Source organism: Haliaeetus leucocephalus, unplaced genomic scaffold (assembly GCF_000737465.1).
Source record: "Haliaeetus leucocephalus isolate CR32 unplaced genomic scaffold, Haliaeetus_leucocephalus-4.0 Scaffold751, whole genome shotgun sequence".
In the NCBI taxonomy this organism is placed as follows: Eukaryota; Metazoa; Chordata; class Aves; order Accipitriformes; family Accipitridae; genus Haliaeetus; species Haliaeetus leucocephalus.
In genome coordinates, this window is record NW_010973187.1 from 4,053,454 (window position 1) to 4,079,820 (window position 26,367).

Genomic DNA, 26,367 nt, shown 5'->3' on the forward strand with positions numbered 1-26,367 from the left:
ATGGGCCTTCAAAAATATGCCACCTAATTCTACACTACTCGTTTTGACATGATGTCAAATTTTAATGTAGGCTTTTCACCCACCACCTCACTATTAACTAGATCCACTGTGCTGTGTTCAAAACTATTGGTATAGATCTTTTCAAACCCTGCGTGGAAGTTGTTTCTGTGTGTACTTTCATCTGACATTTCCCAGGGACAAAAGCAAAACTTACATTCACTATGGATTCTTTTGTCTGAGCCATATCAGAAATAACACCATCTGTAATAATGAGAAGAACAAAATACTGGGAGCCATCTTTTACTGAAGCAGCATATCTAAGGGAAGAAAAAACAACATTATAACAGTAAAAACCCCCTTTTTACAAAGGAACTAATATGAAAAGAAGCTGTATTTTTAAAATTTGACTACTAAGGACTAAGAAAAATAAAGAAACATGATGCAGTGGGTTTCAAAAGTAAAGACATTCATAATTAAGATAGACATTCTACTTTAAAATGAGAACATTAGGAAAACATACCTCATACAATATTGATACTGATAATCTGCACGTGTTGAATCAGTGAAAAATAGGAACTGTATCACTACCAAGAGGAGCATGGACAGAATGTCCTTTATAGAATCATGAGTTGTTAGAAACTCTAAGTTATGTAACAGTTATTAAATCTGGGGAACCTAGCTTGGTATGAAGGGCATACATTAATATTGAATGGTTGGTTTTATAGAACAAATAAAATTTATCAGGAATCAGCACATTCCATAATTTTATTTTTTTTTCGTCTTACAAAAACAGGTTACTTACTGTTGACCACGCTTGCAGACTTACAGTTCACATTCACGTGCACATTTGTACAATGGCTGAACATGCACCCTGCAACCCTGGCTTAGATATTCATGTCTGTACCACCCCTAGATGTCCTTTCAAGACTCAAGCTTCTCCCTGTGCTGCACATGAATACAAGACAAAACACATCCAGTGCCATTTCATTCCCACCTCAGCCAAAGGACCCAAGAAGCAACTGCTCTTTGAAAATGAGCAGCTTTTGAAGATTTGAAAAGTCCTGATAGACAGTGAGTCCACAGCAGCCCCACTGAACTCTATGGCCTGCATACCAGAAACTATGACTTCAGTTCATTTATCTTCAACTCCCAAGGGTCAAAGTGTCTTATATAGTTAGTGAAGAAATTTTCTTGTGTGTAGCAGGTCGCTCCACTTGCTGCTTCACTTGACAGCAGCCAGTATAGTTCCTACTTTCATGAAGGCTCTTGGTGCTGTGAAGGAGTCAAATAGTAGAACCTTGTAATAAAAGTAGCAATGAGTAGCATGGAGATCAGTACAAAAAAAAAAAATTAGCTTCCATATGAATACTGTAGAATATATGTCCAAGTACACAATATGACTGTCAAAGAACTCACTATCTTATTGGCCGCTGAACAAGAAAGGCCTGTGTCACTGAACAAGATATGTTCTAATGATGCTCATGATGATTGCATATGCTTAGGAAATTCTAACTCTGATGTTACACAGTGCATTTGCAAGCGAGTACTCCCAATAAATAAGATGCTGTAACCACAACATTTACAAGAGTTCGGAGGAATGTTTGTGAAATGGAATCTACAACTCACAGAAAGCCATCACATTCCTCCTTCTCCCTCCCCAAGATACAGATGGGTAGAAAAGCCACACAGACAATGAACCTGTTGAACATCATCTATTTTCATTCTGGCAGTAGGGACTGATAGTTAAACATCTAGATTAGCAAGACCTACTGTGGAATACATTTTCACTACCATGCAGAGAATTCTTTTATCTCATTTTTCCACAATGCTTATAATCTTTTCAATGATGACTGCAGTGACAAGGGATGATGAGAGTAAAATAAAAATTCATTACCCTTTCTGAGCACTTAATACTGTCTACGTACCTACGCTGAAGAAATGGAACAGAAATTTGGTTATTTCAAATTTTCCACAGAATAAAACATTCTGAAGTCTTTTGCAAGAAAGATCTTATATGAGGAGGGGAGATGACAGAAGACAGTAGGTTGAATCTGGTGTAGTTTAGATAACTCCCTAGCTGGGGATGGATGATAAACTCATTATCTGCTTGAAGAACTTCTGAAGAGTTCCGAGATCCCAACAGGACAGTAATATCTGACAGTTTCCAGAGATTTCATCAGAGGCATATTTTTAAGTAGGAGGGATGTGCGAAGAAGAAATTTCTTTGAGACTGAAGGTAGATTCAAAGAGTAACTGCAGGCTAGATCAACATTTCCAGTACCATGTGTATGAGAGTCAATAGAATAGCCAAGAAACTGAACCTTGAAGGAAAATGATGTTACTGAGAGCTGGACTGGTACATGGATTGTATTAAGGATGATCATGCAGTAGAAATCCTCATGAAGATACTTATCTTTTCCACTATAATGTGGTGTGATTTGCTACCAGAAGGAGTTCCCAAAGTTGGCAACAACTTGGTGTTTAGACAAAAGTTCAGTGGAAGAGCTACAAATGGTGGTGACAGGCTTCTGTAATTCTGCAAAAGTTGACAAATATTCCTGAGAAACAACTGGTGAGAAAAGGAACTCAGTTTATGCCAACGCTTTGATGGTACTAGAATAAGAATTTAAATTTTTTGAATGAACAGGAGGCTTGAGGTTAATCACCAAATTCTGAACCAGCCAGCTCAACTGATACGACAAGTTCTAAAGAAGAAAAAGCCAGAGAAGTCAATGGGTTAGATTTCCAGTTAACATGGCTAATGCAGACACTGAATGCCACTTATATGGAATTCAGCTGTCAGAAGGATTGGCGTATTTCCTCACAGTCTGAAAACTGCTACTGGAGAGATCCTGTCAAAGGGAAGATTAAAAGGAAGACGCTAGTTGTAAAGACAAGCAATGGAATATACACGTACATAATTACATAATTTGAATGGTATGATTTGAAGATGGAACAACTAATCTTCATGATAAATAACTGAATTCAGCTATCTAGCCATGCTGCAGTGCCCAGAAAATTCTTCGCACTATAGAATTTGCAAATTATTTTTCATTGGGCTGTAGAACTAACAACAGCAAGAACAGATAGTAAATAAATACTTGCTACAACAATTAACTATTTTGCAAGCTCATAAATAAAACATTAACAATACAATGATTTACACTTCCCTACTGCTTTATTTTATAAACATTAGTTCTTCCTCTCTATCTATAAAAAAAATAAAATCTGTTCAGGTAGTTACTCAGCTAAATCATCTGAGCCATATCACTTTTCCTATACCAACACATGGAGGTATACTGTAAGTCACGATCTTGTATGCCAAAATAAGGCAACATTATCCTTCTTAAGAAACTTCTGCAAACACAAGAAGGGTTTTACTTTGAGAAGTTAGATGAGGTGTTGTATAACACAGCACGATGGCTCCCCAGTGGTGGCTGCTGCACTATTGCCTTAACAGTACCACTACCAGCTGGGAATTGTTGCCACAGAGAGCCTTGGAAAATTTTGTTGATATTTTGGACATTTTGAGATTAGAGGAACCACATATGCCAAAAAAATTTGCATTTTATAAATTTTCTGATAGATTACTGTCTTTTCTGGGAAGCAAAAATTCTGTGCTCCAAAGGACATAAAAAGAAAATGGCAGAGTGATCTCACAAAAATTTTTTTCATTATGATTTCTCCTAAGATTTTAACACAGGGTGGATCAACTGGATCACTTGTATTTATTTTTAATCAGCGATGAAATTCTGCATAATACTAGCACATGGTCTTCAAACCTACTCAAAGGTACAAGATAATCACGTTAGACTGAATAAACAGAACAGCTGTAAATCTTTTTCAATGTTTAGCATCATGTAACTGTTAGCCTTTTATATGTGATAGTTATACTGACAATAAGAAGTTTCTGCAAAGTACCTGTTGTGATGCTTACCTGGCTACATGATTAATTACAGGGGCAAAGTTTGTTGGTCCATAAAGCTGTACAGATTTTAGACTCCTGTAATATGCCTCCATTACACCATCAATTCCATGGCAGTATGGATTTTGAGGGTTTCCATTCTAATGAAAGCAAGAGATGATTAATCACTAAAAGTAATTATGAAGAAAAAATGATGTAGGTTAGTGAATGCTACCCAGTGTACATTTTTAAATGGCAAAGACCTAAGCATGCTAGGATCTATTCAGAGAGTTTACTACAAATGCCCAATGTAAGTGCCATGGCTGGTTGTGAGTGTTAACCGCCTAGGGAAGGAGGTTCTGGCAGCCTCATGTTAAATGCAGTCTGGATCACTGGAACTGGTTCCAGTTCTTTCCTCTGTAAAAGCACCACAATGCCTCATGAATTAACTGAATTAGTTTTAGAAACAACTTTTAAAACTGAAACTAGCCAGGAATAAGTCTGCTGTTTTAAAGGCCTTAAGATTATATGTATCAATATATTTGAACTTGCCACATGAAAGTCCAAAGTCTGTGATTCAAATTAATATCTGCCATTGCACCTGTTTTAAATCACTATCCATGTGGAAAACGTTTCCTTGAGATAAGACATGTGGCATTGTTTTCTAGCACAGGCTAACAGAAGAAATAGACATCTACAATCACCAGCATTCTGCCATGTCTTTGCTGCTATCTAATTAAAACTCACCTGATATACCTATGCTTGCTGTAATTCTGACAACTCTATCCTACTCAGAGAAGAACAAAAAACTGAAAATAAGCAAGTAGATAAACATCCACACTAATCACAAGCATTTATAACACATCAACCTTTCTGGCAAATCCCGTTAGATTTTAGGTTTGTCATTTAACTGGCACATGGACCAGTCTCAGATTTGTTCGTCATTTCAGCTTCAAGTCCACTTAGTTATCTCTATGCCTCTAAACTAGCAACCCATAAAAGATAAAGAGATCCCAGAAAATGAGCGAGAACTATAACAATAATAATAAGAGATTATCTTGGATCACGATCACTTGCTTCTTAAGATAGATTAGCTTCAGTCTGAAGTCTTTCAAGCATCTGTTTCTCATGCTGCTACAGCTGAGGTTAAAGATGATTACTTTTCTTTATTACTATTTTTGGCCTACAGGGACTTCTTGACGCTGGATTTCTTTCAGTAAATTCACTATGATGAAAAATTCTGAATCAGTCTTTTATACAGAAGAATTAGCACATTCTCTGTTCTCTACTTGTCCAGTAATTGCTTAAGACCGCAACCTTAACTCCCCAAATTTTGTTGTAGTAAAGAAATTAAAACAATATATAAATATTTATTTACTTACCAGTGCAAATTCATGTGACACTCTTCCATCTGGAGGCAGTCTAGCTCCAAAACCTAGAGCTGGGAACATTTTATCACTATCATAGTCCTGAATTATTTCACCTACTGCTTTCAGTGCCATGCCATAAGCATTCAGCTGATAGGGATTCATGTAGTGCAGTGAAGTAGGCTGTGAAGGGTTACCTGTTGAAGCAAGAATCAGATTTACTTTAAAACTGAATCACTTCAAAATGTTCTCTCTTAAAAAAGACAGAAATCTAAGAAAGCAGAAATTGAAAAGAAAGGATCATGAAAAGAAAACGAACTTATTTCCTATATACATAACTGTGGTTTTATCCGGCAAAAATGCAATGTTCTGAATACATTTTTAATAGGTTAACAGTAGTAGCTGTAAACTTTTTCAGCATTGAAAGGGCAGAAACAAAGTGATTAGACTTGTAAATTTGTGTCATTTTATAATATGATACACACTTTTAGGATGAAATTTACGTAAGTATTATGACATTCTGAAAGCAGCTTTGGAGGAGGATGAAAACTTATCTCTGCTTCACCTCACTTCAGCCTCACTCCACCTGAAACTCCTTTCTTTTGCCCCTCTCATTGGGGTCTTCTAAGTTAGCCAGTTTTCTCCAAGCAATAAGAAAGAAAAAATAAAAATCAGAAAGAAAATATTTGCAAACTGCTCCTACTTATTCAATTTTATAGGTGGCTTCTTCAATTTTTGTTCTGTTTGCCCTGCTTTTCTGGACAGGAATTGGCCTCTAGTCTGTTGCTCAGCAAAATGGAATCCTGCTTCCAGGTGGTGCCAGGCATACAGATAATCAATAATACAATGAAGTTAAGCAGAATACTGATATAGATACATACATACACACACATATGTACACTTAAAACTGAACACAGCACATACATACACAGGATGTTTATTTCTATTCTTACCATTTGAGGCTGTGAAATCAATAGCTACTGTGAAATTGATTTGGGTTCTGCAGAAAAAGCAAATACAGATCTTATTAATAGTGTTACTGTTATGTGGAAAAATAAACAAGAGATTGTAATGTTGTTTGTGGACAAACTGTAGGACACTGACTTTCTAATACAGGAAATAAACACTGAAAATACTCTAAGGTTCCAGCCAAAAGCTACACAACACTATTTTATTAACACACTGAAAACAGTTACTTTACTCCATCCTTCCTTTTTGCATTGTTTATGAAAAATCCTAAATCATTAATAAGTTTATTAACATCCATAAACATTATTAATTCATTTTCAACAGTGATGCTGATTTTTCCTTGGATATATTTTAGCCTTAGTCATGGAAGACTTTGACAAGGGAAGTAGGCTTTTACGGATCTGCTCATTTTCTTAATACTAAAACTGTGCCTTCAATCAGAACATGTTTGAAATCATGCTATGCATAAAATCTTTGGACAGGATATCATAGTTTTTGACAGTGGATTTCTTTCATGTGAACATAGTCAATACTTTGAGTGAGCATATCAAGGTAATTCTTGGAAGACAAAAGTAAAACTAGAAGCAGGAATATAAAGGTCTGTATTTGGAGCAGTAGCTGAGTAAAGCCATTATTGTGCATGGATCAATTGTTAGCAGAGACATTGTCAGGAAAATTAATCATTAATAGACTTTTACAGAGTGACAATCCAATTAAAAAGTTCTGTTCTGCAACTTCCTTCAGGACAAAACACTGTCATTCTGGAGATAATCTCTTAGCTAGTAAGACTCTATCAGGAAAAAGAGTTTGTATGAATCTGAAAATTGACTTTTTGCTCAGATTGAGTTTTTTACATCTTCCTTCAAATTTCTGCCTCTCAGTGTGTGCAAGTATGAACTTAATGACCAAATTAGCAAAGATTAAAGCTTTTTGAAAGTTATTGAGCAGATTTAACTCATGCACATTTAGATTAAACATCAACAATCTGACACCTGGCCTTGCAGTAGTGGTTTTAGTGCTCAAATAACCTGATGTGCCCAGAGAAAATACTATTTATTTAATAAAAAAATGTGTATGAAAAAAAATTCGCATGGAATCATTTTATCACACTGATCAAGGCTAACACAAACTAAGCTAGGTTATGAGTGGACTCTGTCTCCAAAAAGTGGTAAAAGCCTACCAATGCCCACAGTATCTGGAAGAGTCCTTGGAACATGGTCAACCCCGGATACGTCTAAAAATGCTATGGCCTCAATATGGACTTCAACAAAAAAAACAGTGAAAGCTGCTCCAATCTCTGAAAAGTTCAGAGGCCTAAGCTTTATGAGAGAAGTTTTTCTGCCAATACTTCTGCATTCTGCTTTATGCAGTTTCACCAGAAAATTTTAAATGGCATGACAAGTCAGATTTTGTTTGATCTGTACCCAAATGTCAGGCACTGTGGCTTCTTAAACACACTACAAACAGCTACACTAGAGGCAGAACTGTTTCTTCATGCATTTGTGTATACATGTACTTCATTCAGCACAAACTTTTGGTAAACGTGGATGGATGGCCATTTTCTACTCCTGTTAAAGTCCTGAGAAAGGCAACAGCAGTCCTAATAAAAGTAACCTCTTTCTCTCAAACTCTAGGTTTCTCTACTAAAACCAGAACGCCTGCATAAATCAGAAGGGCTCCACAACAGATATGTCCTGATAGAATTCTTTATAGCGTATAGAGTCAACATATTTTTCAGACGTTAAAGGTGCAGCAGTACCTTGACACCATGCCTGACCTATATTAGGAAGTTTTACCTTTGCTAAACTGTACCAGATTCTAATGCAGTCAACAACTGAATTAAATCCTCTCTGAGGAGAAACTGTAAGGTCCAGAGAGTGCAAACATAGACAAAAAGTATTCCAGCAGCAGTGTTTCCAGTTAATTGAACTGAAAGGAAGTAAGGACAGCAATTCTAGAAGAGCTTGATAGTTTGCAGTCCAGAAGCATCCTGGACCAAAGTGTAGGGGTCCTGAGTGTACTAAAAAGCCTTTTAATGGCGCTAAACTGACTCACCTCAGCCTTCCACCACATGTCCCCTCATTGGTTCAGGAGCCCTATTTCAGCTCAGCCTTCAGTCCCTGCCTCAGCTATGTCAGAAGAGCATAGGTCTTCCAGCTCAGCCAAGCTCATGCCTGGCCATGGACTCCATTAATCCAGATCCTGACCCATGGGCTGACATCCTGGCTTGACCTCCCTGCCTTGTCCACCATAGGCCTGCCTGGCAATCGCTGGACCTGATCCTGACCCAGATCTGTGGTTTGCCTTCCCAGCCTGACCTTGGTCTGCCTCATCACCACAAAATTCTCTAATGATCTGGACTCTTAACTGAGCCTGGCCACCATCTCTGGGCCTGCCCTGCTTGCCTTGCCCATGTACTGTACAACGGGGCCCTAGCTGGTGAGGCCCTGCCCTACCAGCCATGCTGCCTAGCTCCACTCCCAGCTCCCCAGCCATTCTGGGGAGGGACGGCTGCTCCCTGACACAGCCCGTTCCCTCCGCTAATGTGTCCCACTACTTACACGCCTCAATGATGGGCCTATACAACTCGTTCTGAAGGTCACCCATAACCTGTTGTGTATACCATACAACACTGTAATATCAAATGATCAAATCTGAAATGTTGTAGAGACTCTGCATTCTATCCAAATGAGAAAATATGTTCAGCCACCAAAGAGTGAGCAAATGTGCAAGTCAAATCACAAATTTCTCCAAAGATATTCAATAAGAATTTTAAAGAGAATACGTCTACATCCATGTTAAAAACCCTAATTAAGCATTCCCATTTTTAAGTATTATGCATAAAGTATTCTTGTCAGGTTTAATCTTAATGAGCCAAAAGACACAGTATTTTGAGATACATAACAGACTGAATTCACCCTTAGTGAAAATATTTATTTTCTTGAATGGAGATTGAACAGAGTGCATTTGGATTTTCTAACTTTAAAATTTAACTGTTTTGGAGAACTGAAACATCGAAGCGGCTGCTAGTCCCTGAGAAAATAAAAAATTACACTCTGCAGCAGCCCATGGGTTAGGGTCAATAGTTTGGAGCACATCTTAATGATCCATGCCCTCTACAAGTTAGCAGATCAGTATAGAGTACAACCTCAGGTTGCGGTTTTTCAAAACCTTGAATGCAATGGCAGTCAAGATAGCTTACTGACAGTTTCTCTGTAGCTAAGCATTATGATTGGGGGTGTCACTTTAACTTAATGAACTTCAGTGATTAATGTGTTAGGGATAAACCTTAAGGACATTCTAATCTGTAGGACTACCACTGTTGGGAACAAAGGCAAAGCCCTATATTGTGACTGCCAAAACACAACACAGACTCCTTTTTTATTTCAGCTGAAGCCTGGTTGAAGACTAGCACAAAAAAAGTAATTTGTTTCTTCACAGGTAATCCATGCTCTAAAGTAAATGTAGAATGTATATTCAGACAGTATGCCTCAAAAATCCATATTAAGTGCCTAGGTGTGTACAGCAAATTATTTCCATTTATCCTACAGGAGAATTGTGTTCTGGCAGGGAGGTTAAGAGCCAGGAATTTATAAGATTCAATCCCATTTCCAGGCATGTTCTAAGGTAAGCCATTTGATGCTTCTGTCTCTACTTCCCTTCTGGGAAAATGACGATAAAAGAGAAATTGAACATGTTACAGATTTTACATAATTAGTATTGAAAAAAATGCCTTTGAAGGGGAAAGGTTCTAAATAAATGCTAATATTAAATACACCAAAGGTCAGTGTAATCAGAAGAAACAAAACAGCATTTTACTAATTTAACAGTATAGAGAGAATTCCCTTTTGATTAATCCAATTTTCACTGGCTGATCATAGGTCATTACTCAATCTCAGTGTTTTAGTACCAACACCGATGCTGACATTATAAGTGAAGTTCCATAACTTAACTTACATCAATAACTATCTGCAGGTTTTATGTAGGAAAGTACAGCCTCTAAAATGAGGAAACAATACAGCTCTTTACAGATACTACTACTTAGAGTCATCATATGCAAAGTACATATACAAATTATTAGTGAATTACAATGAAATTGTGAAAACAAGAAAGGTTTGTTGCCAATCACATACCCGCCTTTAATATAGTCAAGGAATGAAACTTCTGTTTCAATTAGGAAGGAAAGCAACGTTACCTGAAAGCAAATAAAAGAGAGTCAGACATGAATTGTCACTTCCCAGTTGAACAAGTAGAGACATAAGCACAATGTTTTAGGAGCTCTATCCTTAGCACGTATTTTCCTACAGTATTAGGGAAAATAGAAGATTAAAAAAAAATGAAACCATTTCAATAGGCAGTTCTTGAAAGGGAAGAGAAAAATTTGGAAGTGTACAACAATTGTTTTTTGTTGTGTTTTTTGTTTGGTTTTTTTTAGCAAAAGGTAAGGGATGGAAGACTGTATTCCAGGGCAGGTTACTACACGTATGTCTTCTGATCACTGTACACTACATCTACACACAAATATTAGAGGCTAGACGATAATGCATCTATTCTGTAAGTACTTCAACACTGTTTAAAGAACTCAATTACAATTATTTGTGTCATTTCTCATCTCACATTAAAAGTGGTATTGAGTATTGATGCAAGCCAAGAATACAAAAATCTAGTCAATTATACAGATATATGAAATACATAAAAAAAATTAAAGTGGAATATATAAAAAATGCAAAGAGAAGAAATTTCTAAAGGTGTTACTAGCATTTCCAGCACTTGAGTCACAGAAGTATAAACTAAAGTGGAAAAGATCCAGCATTTAATTTCTTCATACACGGCACAACATTTATGAAGCAAAGAATTCAATCCAAATGATTTTCGTTTTATATACAAAGTGACACAAAACTCTCTCACAACACAAGTGCATCAGGCAGTCAGTGAAAACTGCTTAAGTAACTACTCAAAGCAAATTCACTGATAATGATACAATGAATAAAAAGGGGATGGAAGTTTGTCACAAAATTTGATTTGCCTCCAACTACAGCAAAATATAAAAACTTAAAATATTCCTATGTTGTAAACTTGGACTCAGAATGAGATTCCAGTTAGAAATTCTTTCTATCCTACTTCCTTTGTCACAGGTTCTCTGTGATTCTTAGTGATTTGCAAAATTTAAAACCATCAAATTACCCTTCTAGTTGAGACCAGAAGACCAGAACAAAGTTCTACCAGACTATGAGTAGCATAGTCTTGCATATAAGACTGAAATTTTTATGCATTTTCCCACTGGACATAGTCATTTTAATGGTTCATCTGTTATTACAGCTGGTCATCTTGTTCCTAATTAGTTTAAGCAAATGTTTTCAGTGAATCTGATTTTAAAAGGTAAAAAACTCTAATAGACAACACCCTTCCAAAGTGGTCAGAGTGTTTACTTCCATACAGACAATGACTACCAATGTTCCAAGTTTTACACAGTGAATTTTAAATTTCACTACTTTGCTTTGTTCGAAACTAATCATGTATTCTGAAACATTTCTGCTTAGTGTGTAGTTTGTCTGTCTGAATTTAAAATGACCCCTTAAGTAATAATGAATTGAGATGGCTACATTGGTACATAGTCCTTAAAAGCAGCAGTGAGATAGCAGTCAATGACCTATATCCATTTTACTTAAAGTTTTCCAGAAGCCAACTTCCTATTAGTGAGAATGATGGTCTTGGTGCCTGGTTTGAAAATTTAGAAATCTGTGGGATAAAGAATATCTTGGGTGAATGACAGGGAGAAGAAAAACAAAACTGCAGGCAAACACATTGGAAAGTGACAATTTGGAGAAGCATATGGGAAGCCCAAAGGACTAATAGAAGTAAGGGCAAACAGGGGCAAAGAGGACTTGATAAAGAAAAGAAATTACAAAATCAACAGTAGAGAACACCGGTAGAGAAGGAAGTAAAATATGTTCTTTCAAATGTGAACAGATACAAGTGAAGGTGCTAAAATATTCAAAACCAAAATCAACAGGAAAATTGAACATGTAAATGCATTTTTTGCCCTTCTGTACCCTAAGCCAGATTTCATCCCTACATTTTTGAGTACACTTACTTTAAGTATTGATTTAAAATAATCACTTTTTGTAACTTTCTGACTCACTAATTTAGCGTAATAGAACTTTATTTTAACACGCTAAATTGTAGTAAAAGTAATATGTTAGCAAAAAATAAATTATCTAATGAATCAGCTCTTGCATGGTAAATTTTCATGGACAAGCTGCTTCTGCCTATTTTTTACAATTTAAAGCAGAGGTACAAAATTTTCCTACTGATGAACAGACTTATACAAGAATGTGAGAATGACAAAACATTCCTTCAAGGCTACAGTTCAGAGTGAAAGTAGCCCTACTGACTTAAGCGGAACTGTTCATGTAGAAAAAACCCACATGCTGTATGTGTTTTCAAAAAACATATCTTACATCTGATTAGGTTTCCAATATACAATTCTTCAAAATTTATCTTCATTTTTTTGTAAATGATGTTTTGAACATCATGGATGCCAGAACATGGAAGCTGAGAAAGTGCTGAATGGAATTATTTGCATGGCTAGCAAATGGTTTGTAAAACAGAATATGGAATATGAAAAGAAGGACATTGAAATCTCATCCCACACTATACTAACAGACCTTTCAACATAAATTTACAAAAACCTGGTGGTAATAAAAAATGTTGACTCTTTTTGGTTTAGCCATGATAAGCATATTAGCTTTTACTGCTGCTAGCTCAGCAATTAAATTTAAAAAGAAAATTGACTTTTAAAAGTGCAGATATGTTTCAGATAAAAATTAATAGTGTTCAGTCCAACAATTTCAAAAATTTGACTGAAATTTTGGTATAACTAATTTTGGAAATCATTGGCAACTTAACAGCACAATTGGACACATATTTTTTCAGACCCTTCAAATTAAAAACATAAATGCTGTATAACAGTAATTAATTTATTGTTGTGGCCTTCACAGAAGGTTCTGTTGTAATCCTGTTAAATTACAAGTCAACTACACTTTGTTTCAAGAGAAAAGAAAAGCATCCAGTAACATAAAATACATTTACTTACTGTTCCAGAATTAACATACTTTTTCTTTTTTCCTTTTTTCTTTGGATTTATTACCTAGAAACACAGATACAAATATTAAAGCAGTATGATTTATGATTTAACATAAAGATTAATATTAAGATACTTTCAATGCAGAAAGTAGTCTACTTTCAGTGGATTCTAAATTTATTCAGCATACTATTTACTTACTTATGCACCTCAATGCTGGGATATATGCATATCTGAAAACCAGTGAATTTATCTTCATGGTACCTGCTAGGTAAGCCAGTGCTGTTATTACATTTGACAAATAGGGGACTGGGGCGAGAGAGGTGAGAGTGTTCATTAAATCTGAGTGCTCAGTGAAACACTTCAAATTTTCACAAGATTCTGCATTTTTCTGCACTCCTGATTCCAGTGTTTCAGTGTACCGAGTCACCACTTCTTCATCTCACAATGCACCTCTCCACACTCCCGTTAATCTGTTTCCATCTTCTCCTCAGAATTATCTGAGAAAATGAGAGTTTTTCTACTCCTAGTTTCTGTATTTGGTGCAATGACAGGATCTGTCTGACAGGAATAGCAATTGCAGGGACAGATCATACTGTGCCAGAATAGAAACTAGTCAGTAATTTCATGAAAATGGCACAGACCACCACCTGACTGGCCTACAGGAGTTGTGGGAGCTCAATGTACTCCCCATGCACAAGAATCTTCATGGAACTGGACTACAAAGCATTAAACAGTTTTCTTGAATGTCTTGAACCCACATCTATAAAATTTCTCACTGTAGCCACCAATAAAAACTATTTCCCTTCTGAATATCTACACATTTGAAGGCAAGTCTCAGTCAGTTTTATTACATACACATTAAAACATACTCCTGCTTTTTTCAAAATCGCACATGGAACGTACTAGATGATCTTTTAGGTCCCTTCCAACCCAAACCATTCTATGATTCTATGAATTGGAAGCAAAACATTATTTTATTAATTAGGTCTACCAACTATCTCTTATATAACTAGGAAACTCAAATCCTTGTGGCTTACTGCCAAGTTTTACTGTAAACTACTGACAGATGTTCTATGAATGACAAGGAATGAAAACATTCCCAACTGAAATCTTAGTCACTTAACTGCTATAAAATATTTAAACAATTTTGCCTGAAAATGGGGAAAATAGTAATACATGGCTTCCAAAAATTCTCTCCCCCAAACAAAATGAAATTACTTTTAAAGACCATATTCCTTGCACAACACAGAACAGCTGTGAAATGTAAGGCAGAAAGAGATAACTATCATTTGAGGTCTTCCCAAACAGGCTAAACAAGAGTGACTCTTTTTTTCCCTCCAGTATGTCCCAGTTATCCGGCAAGTATTCTTCAAAGCTTTTACTGCCTGACACATACATAAGCCCTTTAACGCCTAAAAAAACCCCAAATAACCCCTGTTCCTCCTATTAACGGTGTCTTGACTGGTGAGCAATGGATTAAATCTGTGTAATGGTGGTTTATAAACAATGCAGTAATTCTTGTTGAACCAGAATCTTAGCCAGAAAGTGGATCCTGCTGACAATTGCCCAGAAGAGGAAGATGAAGGAGGTAACAGACTGCCTGCCTGCCCTGTGGCCCTTCATTCGCAGCTCTCCAGAATACAGTGGGCAGGCCTGAGTTAGCAGCATATTTCTTGCCAGCAGTCATTAAATGCCAAAAAGGAGATTCATCTGAACCTTCTGCTTCAGGTAATTTGACAACTGGCTTCTTAGGAGTTGCTAGGAAATGCACTAGAGATTGGAGAGAAATATCATGGGAAACAAGGCATCTACCTGGGATCACAGATGAATTCAATCACAGCTTGTCTCTCTCCTATAATTCCAGGTACTATAATTATTATAATATTTCTGTGTTTTCTTCTCAAATTTCAGGTAACTTTATAAATAAAACAACATTTTTTAGCCTCTGAAAGTCCTACACCCCTGCAGTAACCTAGGAAGCTACATGAACTCTTACCTATTAAAAAAAGGTCAGTTGAAAAAAGCTTGCTATAGCAATGTTTCAAATCTGAAAAAATGGGACACCCACTCAAATACAAATTTCTCTACCTGCCTTGGGTCAGCCTGTAAATGCAAAACAATTAAAAAATAATTTGTCCAGTCTCTTTAGTTCTGATATTGCACAGACTGATCAAGTAGAAGCAGTACCAAAGATCAGATGCTCACGAAATGTGTGCTATTGCTGGGAGTAAAATATTGATACTATATTTAAGAAACTGCAAAACAACTTAAGATGTTATGACAGAATATTCCTGATAGGGTAGGAATCATGTCAGTGATACAACAGGAGAGGACATTTTCACTGCACACAGCAATCTGTGCTGTGACACTATCCATAGGAAACTGCTGTAAATTACAGTAACTCTGGGGTTGATCTTGGATCTAAATGAGAAAAAAACTCCATGGCTTTCAGTTATCTTTGTCCTGCTTTGCACAACAGCACCTTTGCTCATCTTCAAAATAAAAGTGCAGCACATAAGTGGAGCACCCTCCTTCCCTGCCTTGCATTAATGCTTGCCTAAACCATCATATTTGTGATCACCTATATTAGGAATATAAAATTTTACAAAATACTGAAGTTTAATGGCAGTAGTCCAAGACCAATTAAAGGATAGCTTGAGGAATAACAAAGATCTGCACACCATACAGAAAAAAACCCAGGCTACAGCCACATAGGCTTGTCTTCTCATTATTAGCAAGAGTATCTTTCCATGAGGAAGAAAAACCGCATTTCAGTTCTGAGAGACATGGTGCATGCAAACTGCATGATGCTGGAACTCATGGTGCAAGTACAAAAACTGACCTAAATCCTTCAAAAATCATACCTAAAACATGGAAGAAGGTCTTAAGTTCATTCTGAGGGACGTAGGAGGTCCTGAAATTAAACTGTCTACCAGGATAACCATGACTAATTAGCTGGATTTGTCTTACATCTGAATCACCCTTGGGAGAAGCAGAACTAAAAGAAGTTCTGATCATGGGATTAAGATTGCGTCAATGAAGATCTTGCAGACAGGCTGGTCAGGAGTTTCACCAGTCTGGACACATTTTTATGTTTAAATTCAGGAAGAGACTCTCCTACTAGAATGGACAAAGAGTGAATAGACCTGCAGTCCTCAAGACAGCTAGTCACGGAACCATCCCAAAAGCAACTACAGCTGATATAAATCCACAAGTCACCAGGTGGCATCACATAGCAGAAGTGCCTGTATTACCTGCAGTATAATTTGAAGGCAAATTAGCTGCTAATTTGAAAAAGGAGATGCTCATACTGACAAGACTACGTTAAAGGGAGATTTGGTGGAAAAAGCTATTCTTGTTTTTTCGGATGGCACGCATGACCATTGTTGATATTGGAGAGCTGTAGATATTACTTTCCTCTGGGAAAGGTGGGGAGGGAGGGATAAGATCAAAATCCTGGCTTCTGGTAACACTGGAGATCAAGCATAGAGTCACTAAAGAAATACCAAGAAAAATATCACACACAATGTCCCAGGTAGGAGCTGGGAAGGAGCTCCAGAATATGAGATAGAAGAAATACTTCTAGGGACTTCCAAAACAACAGAGGAAAAAAAATGTTAAGTGCCTTATTTTTTCTTCAGTTCCTATACTTGGTCTGCATTATATAAGACAAGGGTTGAAACTGCTGATGCAGTAAGAGGACCCATTTTATGCTACCAGAACTTCTAGAGAGTGGGAAGGCTCTGTGTACAATGACATTTTCCAGGAGAGGGCTGCTTTTAACTAGAATAATCCTGCTGGTAATCAGACCTAGGAATGGGCATTTGTACTGTGGTGAGATGACAGCAATCTATTGCATGAGGATAAGAGTCAAGGTCTAACCCAGAAGAGCAAGGCTCCAAGAACCAAGGCAAAATGACAGCAATTTCTAGTAGGACGCACAGTCACCTTCCTTATCTTTCCCTTAGACACTTTGGCAGATGCTGTATTTTCCTGGTTTATGTTCATTACGCAACTGATACAAACATCTTGTAAACTCATTTGAGAGGAGACTATAGCCTCTTCAATGTGAAAGAAAGGAAAACACAACTAAACTCAAAACTGGACCATTCCTGTGTTTAATACTATTTATAAACTCTGAAAGGGACAAAAGATCTCATATATTATAATCAGTTTATTTTTATAAAGGATCTGTAAAAGAGTTATCAGACAGATAACTGGAAATTGTAAAAAAAAAAAGCACACCAAAAAAGTCTACCTGTAACACACAGTCCTTTGGGTTCATGACTCCATGATCTGAAGCACTGAATATGAACTTCATATTTGGACTCTTCTAAGGTTCCTCTATTCCCAGTAAACAAACACCTTAGGACAACAAATACAGCACAGACTGTACCTTGCCTGAACAGTAGTTTTCTTGTGCTGTATGAATGCTCATATCCAGAAATGAAAGACAGGAAAAATGAGAACAGAATTGACTGAGAAAGACAACGAAATAGTGAAGTTAAAAATAAAACAAAGGCGGCTCTTTGTGAATCTCAGTAAGTGAGGCTATGAAAGACCTACAGAGCAAAACCTACAGATCCAGCACTTTACTGTAGAGAAACTGGAAGTATCTGGCACAACCCATACACTTTGTCCATGAGCATGAGTGAGATGGAGGGTGCTAAAGAGCTTCAACACGAATGACTGGATATATGCTTACATATGTGAAAGTGCAATAGCATGTATTTTCACACAGGGGAATTACAGGTCCCTGGAACACACGCATTATTTCCATGTGAAAATTGCCACTCTTGAGCCCTTGCAGGGAGTATCTCTTTATGGTAACACTGCTCTAATTAAGTAGACCACCTGTTCCCAAACACCACCACCACATCAGTATCACAAGACAGCTGTGGGGTTTTGTGCAAATGCATCAAGAATGCCTATCATCAGAATGGCGAATCAGATGCTTAGGTACTGCTGTGTACCTAAGCACTAGGCTACTGCTGGGTGAAAAAGGAATGGTAAAAGGAAACACAGGGCTATCAGGCAACTAGATTTGTTGCCTATTACCCGTATCACCTAAATTAGGGATAATACTTCCCAGCTTTTGTACACACAGAAATACACACACACAGAGAAAAAAAAAAAAAAAAAGAAAGAGGTGGAGCTTGAAACGCTCCACATGGTTTTACCACGGGAAAGAAACCAATTCCTTTTACAGCAATTCTAGAAGACAACTCCAAGTACATGACGCAATACAGTGCAGACACTTGACACAGACCTACACAGACCTACTTGACACAGTGCAGACACTTGACATACAAGCCAGTATGTGTACACAGCATTGTGTAGGTAGACCTCCTACCTTTGGTACTAAAAAGAGAATAACCATGTTATATCAGCACCAGAGCTGATCATTAGACTAAGATAATCTAGGCAGAACTTAGTAGCTCAGATGCAGCACAACTCTAACTCACCTGTACTGCTTCTAGCTGGGGAGCACATTCACAGTATTTGAAGTTACAGTACTACACACTGTCACCTACTGAAGATAAAGCTGAAGTGATCTAAGTTATGCATAAAAATAATGGGGACTCAAAACTGAAAATGAAATTTCTTGGATCTATAAGAATATAAGCTGCAGTTTAACACTGCAGAATGTAATGTATTTCCTTAGGAATAGTCTGTAAGTTGACACTTCTTCTCAGTGACAAAATACATTTTTAATCTTTTCCTCCTATTGCCTCTCTTTATTTAACACATTCTGAAATTTCATGATACATTTGTCATTCCAGAATGAGATTCTTCTCAGATATTAATTTTAAAATGAAGTTTTAATGCAGGAGTCTTAATGCTTAGACTTTTTTTTTTTTTGCAGTCAATTTTTTGCACCCAAATCTGGGATAATTTTTAAAGGGACCTTTCCAAAAAAGAAAAAAAAAAGGCCAAAAATTAGTCCCTTTACGACACTTCAAGTTTGTGAATCTCAATTTTTGTTTGCACAAACTCAATGATTGCTTTTGAGAACAAATTACAGCATATTTTGACGATTCAGTAAAGTTTGATGTTGGGAAAAAAAAAGTTTATGTTTTTCCAAATCCCAATAATCTCAGACTAAATTAAGAAAGAAGTCTTAAACCAGGGATTTATTAGATCTGAAATAAACAAGCCTGCACAATTTTGGCCACAGGACCCTGTAGAGAAAAGAGAAAGAGAAAGAGAAAGAAGACTAAGTGGGAATGTGAATGTAGTCTGCATTCACCTACAATACATGATAAGGTCTGGCCACAGTTAGAAATCATCTAACAATATAAAACTCTATAATTGAATTGACGATTCAGATGTATGAATCCTAAACTGGAAGTAAGATGCAAATTTTTAAGCAAAGATTATAACTGACCATATGAAAAACCCTACCAATCAGTAAGCTACATTCTCGGTCACTTGTAAGCCCTGCATCAAAACTCTAAAGATTCTGAAGTCCGCACTTAAGATCAAAGGCATGTGACTCTGCATCTGATGTAGGAATCACCAGATATTCTTTGGATAGGAGAAAATAGCATACAACACATGTAACAATTGGCAAAAGGAGAAATAAATGACAAATTGTTCATACACAAATGGGGGTAACCCAGTATTTGCTCCAAGTTATGTCATACCAACCCAGCTGCCTGAAGTGCTCTTCTTGTCCTATCACAGCCCAGTGTGCATACACATGCACACATACCTACTTGGCTTTAAATCTTTTTATGAAGCAACACTTTCAGATTCTCTGTTCTTTATAAAAGGAAGAATATGAAATAATTACAAAGTTTAATTTTGACAAGCACTGTACAGATTTGACCAGTTTGCCATGAAAACATTGCAAGTGTTCTCATTTATTTCCTGAAAGTGAGTAAATACTCACAATACTTACCTCATACACGTTGAACTGAGATTGTCCTCTCGACAACTCTCTGTAACTTGTTGTGAATTCTCCAATGAAATCATGGCTGTATAAAAAAAAAGTTTTCAAATCAAATGCACAGCATTTAGTAATTTAAAGATATATTACATCTATTTATGAAAAAGAGAACACAGTCAATATGAACTGACACCTAAGAAAGGAGCAATGGCAAAAGATATAATTTGCTTAAAAATCTTTATTTCTCCCTCTGATGTGTGTTCACTCTATTAGTAATAAAAATTCAGAGATGAAAAGTATTAGCTTCAATCTTTCTGATGGCTTCTGCTTAACTTAGCTGCACAATGAGGACTAGGTTGTAAATTAGTGATCTGACCCCACTGTAAGCTTACAGAATCTGAAAAACCAGAGTGGGCTATCAGACTATCACCATTTTCTCACTGGATGACCACTGGCACCACAGACTCTGAACTGTGTGCGAGACTACGCGAGAGAAAGGGAGGTATTAAGAGTGTGAAAGGAGTGACTTAAACCAGAAAACACCAGCCCTACCAATTTGTGTAATGTGATATTGAACCATACTTTTAAGGTTCTGTGTCTGTCTTTTAAGCTGCTGTGTCTTCCCATCTGGGAGGAGAAAAGCAATCCACTGAGGCTGCTCAGCTCACAGTATTAGACACCATTGGAAAGTAGATCTTAACCTAACACTAAAGCAGCGGTTATCAAGCTTCTCCTTTCTAAATTCTATTCCTGCTCCAAGAATACATTCAACACTCCTGTGCTGTTACCCACATTTTGAAAACTGCTTTGTCAACTCTTAACCAGGGGATGGCACGCTGCCAAGGAGCCACTGTGAGCAGGGTGGCCAGAGGGAGCGTAGTGGATAAGCATCACTGAGAAAGGTGGCTGGGGTCAGGGAGCTGGGACACAGAAACCACAGGGCTGCCAGAAGTGACTCAACTGCAGGTTCGTATCTCAGATGGGTACCTGGAATGGAAGCGACCGCAGGGGTGAATGCCTAACAGCTGGCTACACAACTCCCAGCAGTCACAAGACCTGTTCCCATTCTCCACTCTTCCCAGCTGAACTTTCCTCACCGCTGCTCCAACTTCCATTCCCCCCTGCCCCATCTCCCTCTGTTTTCACAGTTGTTCCCTAACAAGGCATTGTATTTCCTCTACGCTCTGCCTCCACATCTAATGAGCTATGAAACTAACTTTTTTACCTTCTGTCCAATGGTAAATTAGAATAGAAAGTCAAAGTTTTATGACTTTGTTGCTTGTAAAATTTGTTTTTAAGAAATACAGCATGCTTCTAATTAAGCTATAAATATGAAAAACAAATTTAAATAACTCTATTGCAAGAAGAGGAAAAATGGAAACTATCCATAGCAATATGAAATTTCTTTCTTGATTTATTCATAATGAAATGAAAAAAACAACCCCCAAATACAAATCTCACTTCCTGAAACGAGCATGAATTCACAAAATATGTAAACCAAACAATTAAAAGGTTCAGCCATCATGCTAACGCACATGAAATAAGCAAAGCATCCTGTAAGAAAGCTTGAGAAATACTATGTGGTGAAGACATTCCTGATTACTCAGATTCAGAAGAGACCACCTCTCATGAAACACTCTTCCTCCAGTTTGGAGATCAGGAAATTTCTTCCGAGACAGACAGACTACGACTTTTCTTAAGAAACTTATTTTGGAGGTATCATCTCCTTTTATTAAATGCTCTCCAGACTGCAATGGCTATTTAACCAGGGGAACAGAGAAAGCCATCCATACAGGCTATGGAACTTGAGTTCTATATGCGCTGTAGCACATAAGGTGTATTTAACCTTGGGTAACCATGGCACTGGAGAAAAACGTACCTTGGTTAAGGAGGAACTTTCCCCCTTCATAACAGTTCTTACCTTAAATTTTCAAGGCAACTTGTATATTTCAAAGGCAGAAATTCAAACAATAGCTCAATGACTACCTACAAACCTGCCATAGCAAACAGAGGAAACACAAGCAATTCCAGACAGGGCTGTCTCTGGGGAAAAAAAAAAATCTGTTCTGCTTAAAAGTAATTGTTTCTTTCATTCTAAGAAACACTGTGGCATATACACAGACTGACAAGAACTGAGCTAGAATATATAATTCCTCTGACTAATCACATTAAAAAGGTATGGGCTCATTTAAGCAGCCTCAGAATTCTCTGCACTTAAAAGATCATCAGCTTGGATCTTAACACTCAATATTCAGATGGATGTACGCCCCTCCACTAGGCTGGCTCTGAAAGATGAGTGCCTGTCAGACAACATTTGCTTTTGCCAGAAGTATAACTCATTAAGAAAAACAAGGCACCAATCCCTCCCACTATTCGTGATCACACTTCACCAAATGGATCTCCTTATTAGTCTCTGGATTGAGAATCCAAAGAAGTTATTCTCTTTGGCTTCCTAACACCAAATACTCCTAGACTTAAAGACTTTTGTCCATGAGTGGCATATCAGGACACTGAATCAGAGACTCTTAGCACATAAAATAATCGCTTGAACTCCATCTCCCTAAATCTTCCACTTTGGCATTATGCTTTGAGGTGCTGAAAATCACTTTCAGAATTGTATTAACTTTGATTTTTTTAATGATCTAAAGGGAAAAAAAAACATGGAGGAAAGGAAAATCATCACCAGAAATATGTCAATGAGTAAGGGGAAAAGTGCAATAATTTATAAATCAGCTATCTAGCTGGAGTAGGAAGATGAAGATGGAGGACAAGAAATAAGGTGAGAGAGCCTAGAATCCAATATTTACAATCTCTCCTGCAGTGTTTAGATTCTCAGATGAATGTTTCGGTGGCCCCAGGTTAGCATGATAATATTTTCAGTTTTAAAATTAAGAAGAAAACCGTATCTGTGTAACAGATCATAAACATCAATACTGTGAAATGGCTTTTGCACCATATATGCTAAGTAACAATTTCTCTGAAATTAGTGAAAAAGCCTTCAGAGAGAAATAAAAACATCAGAGTATTGCTGATGTGAAGTTGCACATCATCTTATTTTTTCTTCTGTAAGACCTGTCTGCTAGTACTTCATTGATAAGGACACTCAACAAAAAAAAAAAGAAGTCACTGTTTCACAGAAGTAGGTTTGTCCAAAGCAACAAAACCAACTTTTGTGACTTCTTACAGCATCAAATATTTTGGGGTTTGGCACAACTCTTAGAAGCAATAAAAGGCATCGGTTAGAACAAGTGGTTCACATTTTGACAATTTTTGTGCAAAACCTGGTTTGAGACAAAGAAATATTTAATAATTAATGGTGGTCCTGTATTACTTTTAGTCAAGAAATTTTAAGTGATGTTTGAAAATAAATGAGAGCTAAGAATATACAATTACTCTTAACAATGTAGTTCACAAACGTGACAGTAAGAAACTCAACCCAAAGCACCCTGGGGCTGTTTTTTCAAAGCACAGATAACACAGAATGAGGAAAAAGGAAAAAAAACCCTCTAAGTCAAGACTCAAGAAGTCAGAGTCAAATCAAGATTCAGAAATCAAGTATATGCAGAGTAATGTTGCCTTACTGATTGCAGAATAACCTGCAATATTCAGTGTAACTTGCTTTGCTATCTAGCAGGCTCTCTGATGATCTTTCAAAGGTTGCTCCTGCCCAGTCTGCACATCTCTGGAGCAGGTTCAGCATAGTCAGGTGATCAGCTAGTGTAACAACTGCTTATAAACAAAGGGTCCATCAAAAATTGAAATTAATATAAACTGAGTGACAGCAGCATTGTACAAAAAATTTGGACTAATTCTTGAATGGGATTCACTTCAGATATATTTGGCAATGTCAAAGGCAAATTAGGCACTTTGGCTCTTGCTACAATCACTAGTAAGTCATAGGCACCACCAACTGGCAATTTATTCCAGTTAGGATGGATTCAATCAGACCATTTTCCCCTGTAAGCTACTGAAGTAGCTTAAATGATTAGTTCAATCTAGTTGTCTGATTTTTACATTGTCTGAAGTTACATGAGATGAGTGCTGTCTCATCTTTCTGAGGAATTTAACATGTAAGATGTCAGTGTTCTGTCTGCTTCTAAATTCAAAAAAGGTAGAAAGCAAAAGGCAAAAAAAGTATAAGCTGAGAAAGCTGAAACTGATTTTGAACCTTGTCAGCAAGGAAATGAATGGCAGCACAGGATAAATTTGCCTGTTATGATTAAAAGATCTGTTCGGCCACAGAAGCACAATATCATTAGCTATAATACTAGGAGCAAATTGCATCAGCAATATTAAAGACATTACTGTATAATAAATAATATACTCTTAAAAATCCAATGTAAGTGCATATCCATATATTTAAAAATATAAATTAAGATTAATAGGAAATAATTAAGACAGACCAACTTAAAGATAAATAGAAATCAATATATTCTTGTATTACATACAAGTTCTAGTACCATGATTTATGAGTACAGTTTCTAACCAAAGTATTAAGATACAAGCTCAAACAGTTCTAAAAGAACAAGAGGTATCAATCCAGTCTGATAGAAAACAATTCAATCTTGTTTGTCAAAATAAAGGCAATTTGAAAGGCTAATTTCTTCAGAAAAAAGGTACACTCAGTACAGACAGCAAGCTTGAATAATAACAGATTGCCCCTCCTGAATTTAGCAACAGAAATTCCACACATATTCCACCATCCTCTTTCTAGCAATGGAGTTATTTAAAACCCAGGTCTTCCAACTCTAGTGTTTACAACAACATTTGGAAGAAGATAGGCATGGAAATGAATACTCAAGCCCAATCTGAAATTATGATAATTAATAGGTAGTTTCTACATTGCAATACCTTGGCAATCATGAAGTAGCAATTGCAGGCTCATGCATTTTATCATACTTGAAAAGCAACGGTTTATGAAGCAGTGTTTTAAGCAAAACAAAGTAGATTATAAAATGGATTATGCCTCTCTTCATACATGTACATTAACTGACAACATAATGACATTCACAAAACTGATCTTACAGATCACAAAGCATTCAATCTTGCTTGTTCCATGTATGAATATACAAACATAATGTTTGAAATAGGCTAATACCTCATCATTTACCACAATTGCAAAACAAAAGAGAACTGTAGCACAGCAAAACTTTCTTCCAGTACCCGTACCTCTAAATATTGATAAATACAATTCTCTAGTCCTGTTCTGGCCACTATATATTTGTACATTTGAAAACGTGTATAAATATGCATGGATAACCCTAGAGTTTAACAATAGAATTAATGTCTTACCTTCCATCTCTATCCCAGTCATACACTTCTACTTTAATTGTCCTATAAAAATAAAAAACCACAACCCTATTAAAACATATATTAAAATGTACCAGGGTTGCCTTTAATACTCGTATTTTAATAGCATATGGGTGCATCAATTGTGCCAAATCCAGAAGGCAGAATTTTCCAGTCATTTCTCATGGGGCAGGAAATAGCAAGGCACTCACATTACCCAACATATCTTCATAAATTATAGTAAAATACAGCAGAAGCTAAGGAAACAATTAAACACATTGGAAGTTTAACAAATATATTTTTACTTGCTGATGCTCTGAATTTTCTGTGTTTTTTTACAAATGATTCTTCAAACCTTAAAGTATTATCAAAGTTTTTAAGAACATTAACAAACTGGAACTTATTGTGAAGGTTTCTTTTGTATATGCTATTATCTGGAAAAGGGATATCTACTGTGGGGTAATAACATCTTACAGGAAAAAAAGTAATATAACCACATTTGAGAAGTGTGCAGAGCTTGAGAGGGCCTTTATAAAATAAAATTATTAAGCAACAAAATACAGATTAAAAGCAATGTTCACAATACAAAGTAAAGCACATTTAAAGCAGAAAGGAATTCTAGTCCATACATTTTGGCTCTTAAACAAAAATAACTACTCCAGAACACTATAAAACATCAATATGGTAGACAGTATTAACCTCTTCTAAACATTTTGCAGTGGTGAAAAATGAAAACTGCGTGAGATCCACCCTTTATGAAGGCCCTGTCTGTGGCTGGAGATGAAAGAATTCGTAGTTCTTTAAAGACTGCACTTTTCTGTTCTTAAACTCCCCCCTAGCTCTCAAGAGAGGAGGAGGC

General features: G+C 36.7%; 1 protein-coding gene across 1 annotated transcript in view; it reads right to left on the reverse strand.

The window, feature by feature from the left end:
- The window catches only part of CPNE8 (copine VIII), a 70,708-nt gene that overhangs the window by 13,549 nt on the left and 30,792 nt on the right, over positions 1–26,367 (reverse strand). The window contains 8 exon segments of the mRNA XM_010581082.1: positions 215–317; positions 3,938–4,065; positions 5,287–5,468; positions 6,225–6,271; positions 10,374–10,435; positions 13,337–13,390; positions 20,232–20,307; positions 25,512–25,553. Coding sequence (XP_010579384.1) covers positions 215–317; positions 3,938–4,065; positions 5,287–5,468; positions 6,225–6,271; positions 10,374–10,435; positions 13,337–13,390; positions 20,232–20,307; positions 25,512–25,553 — 694 coding nt within the window.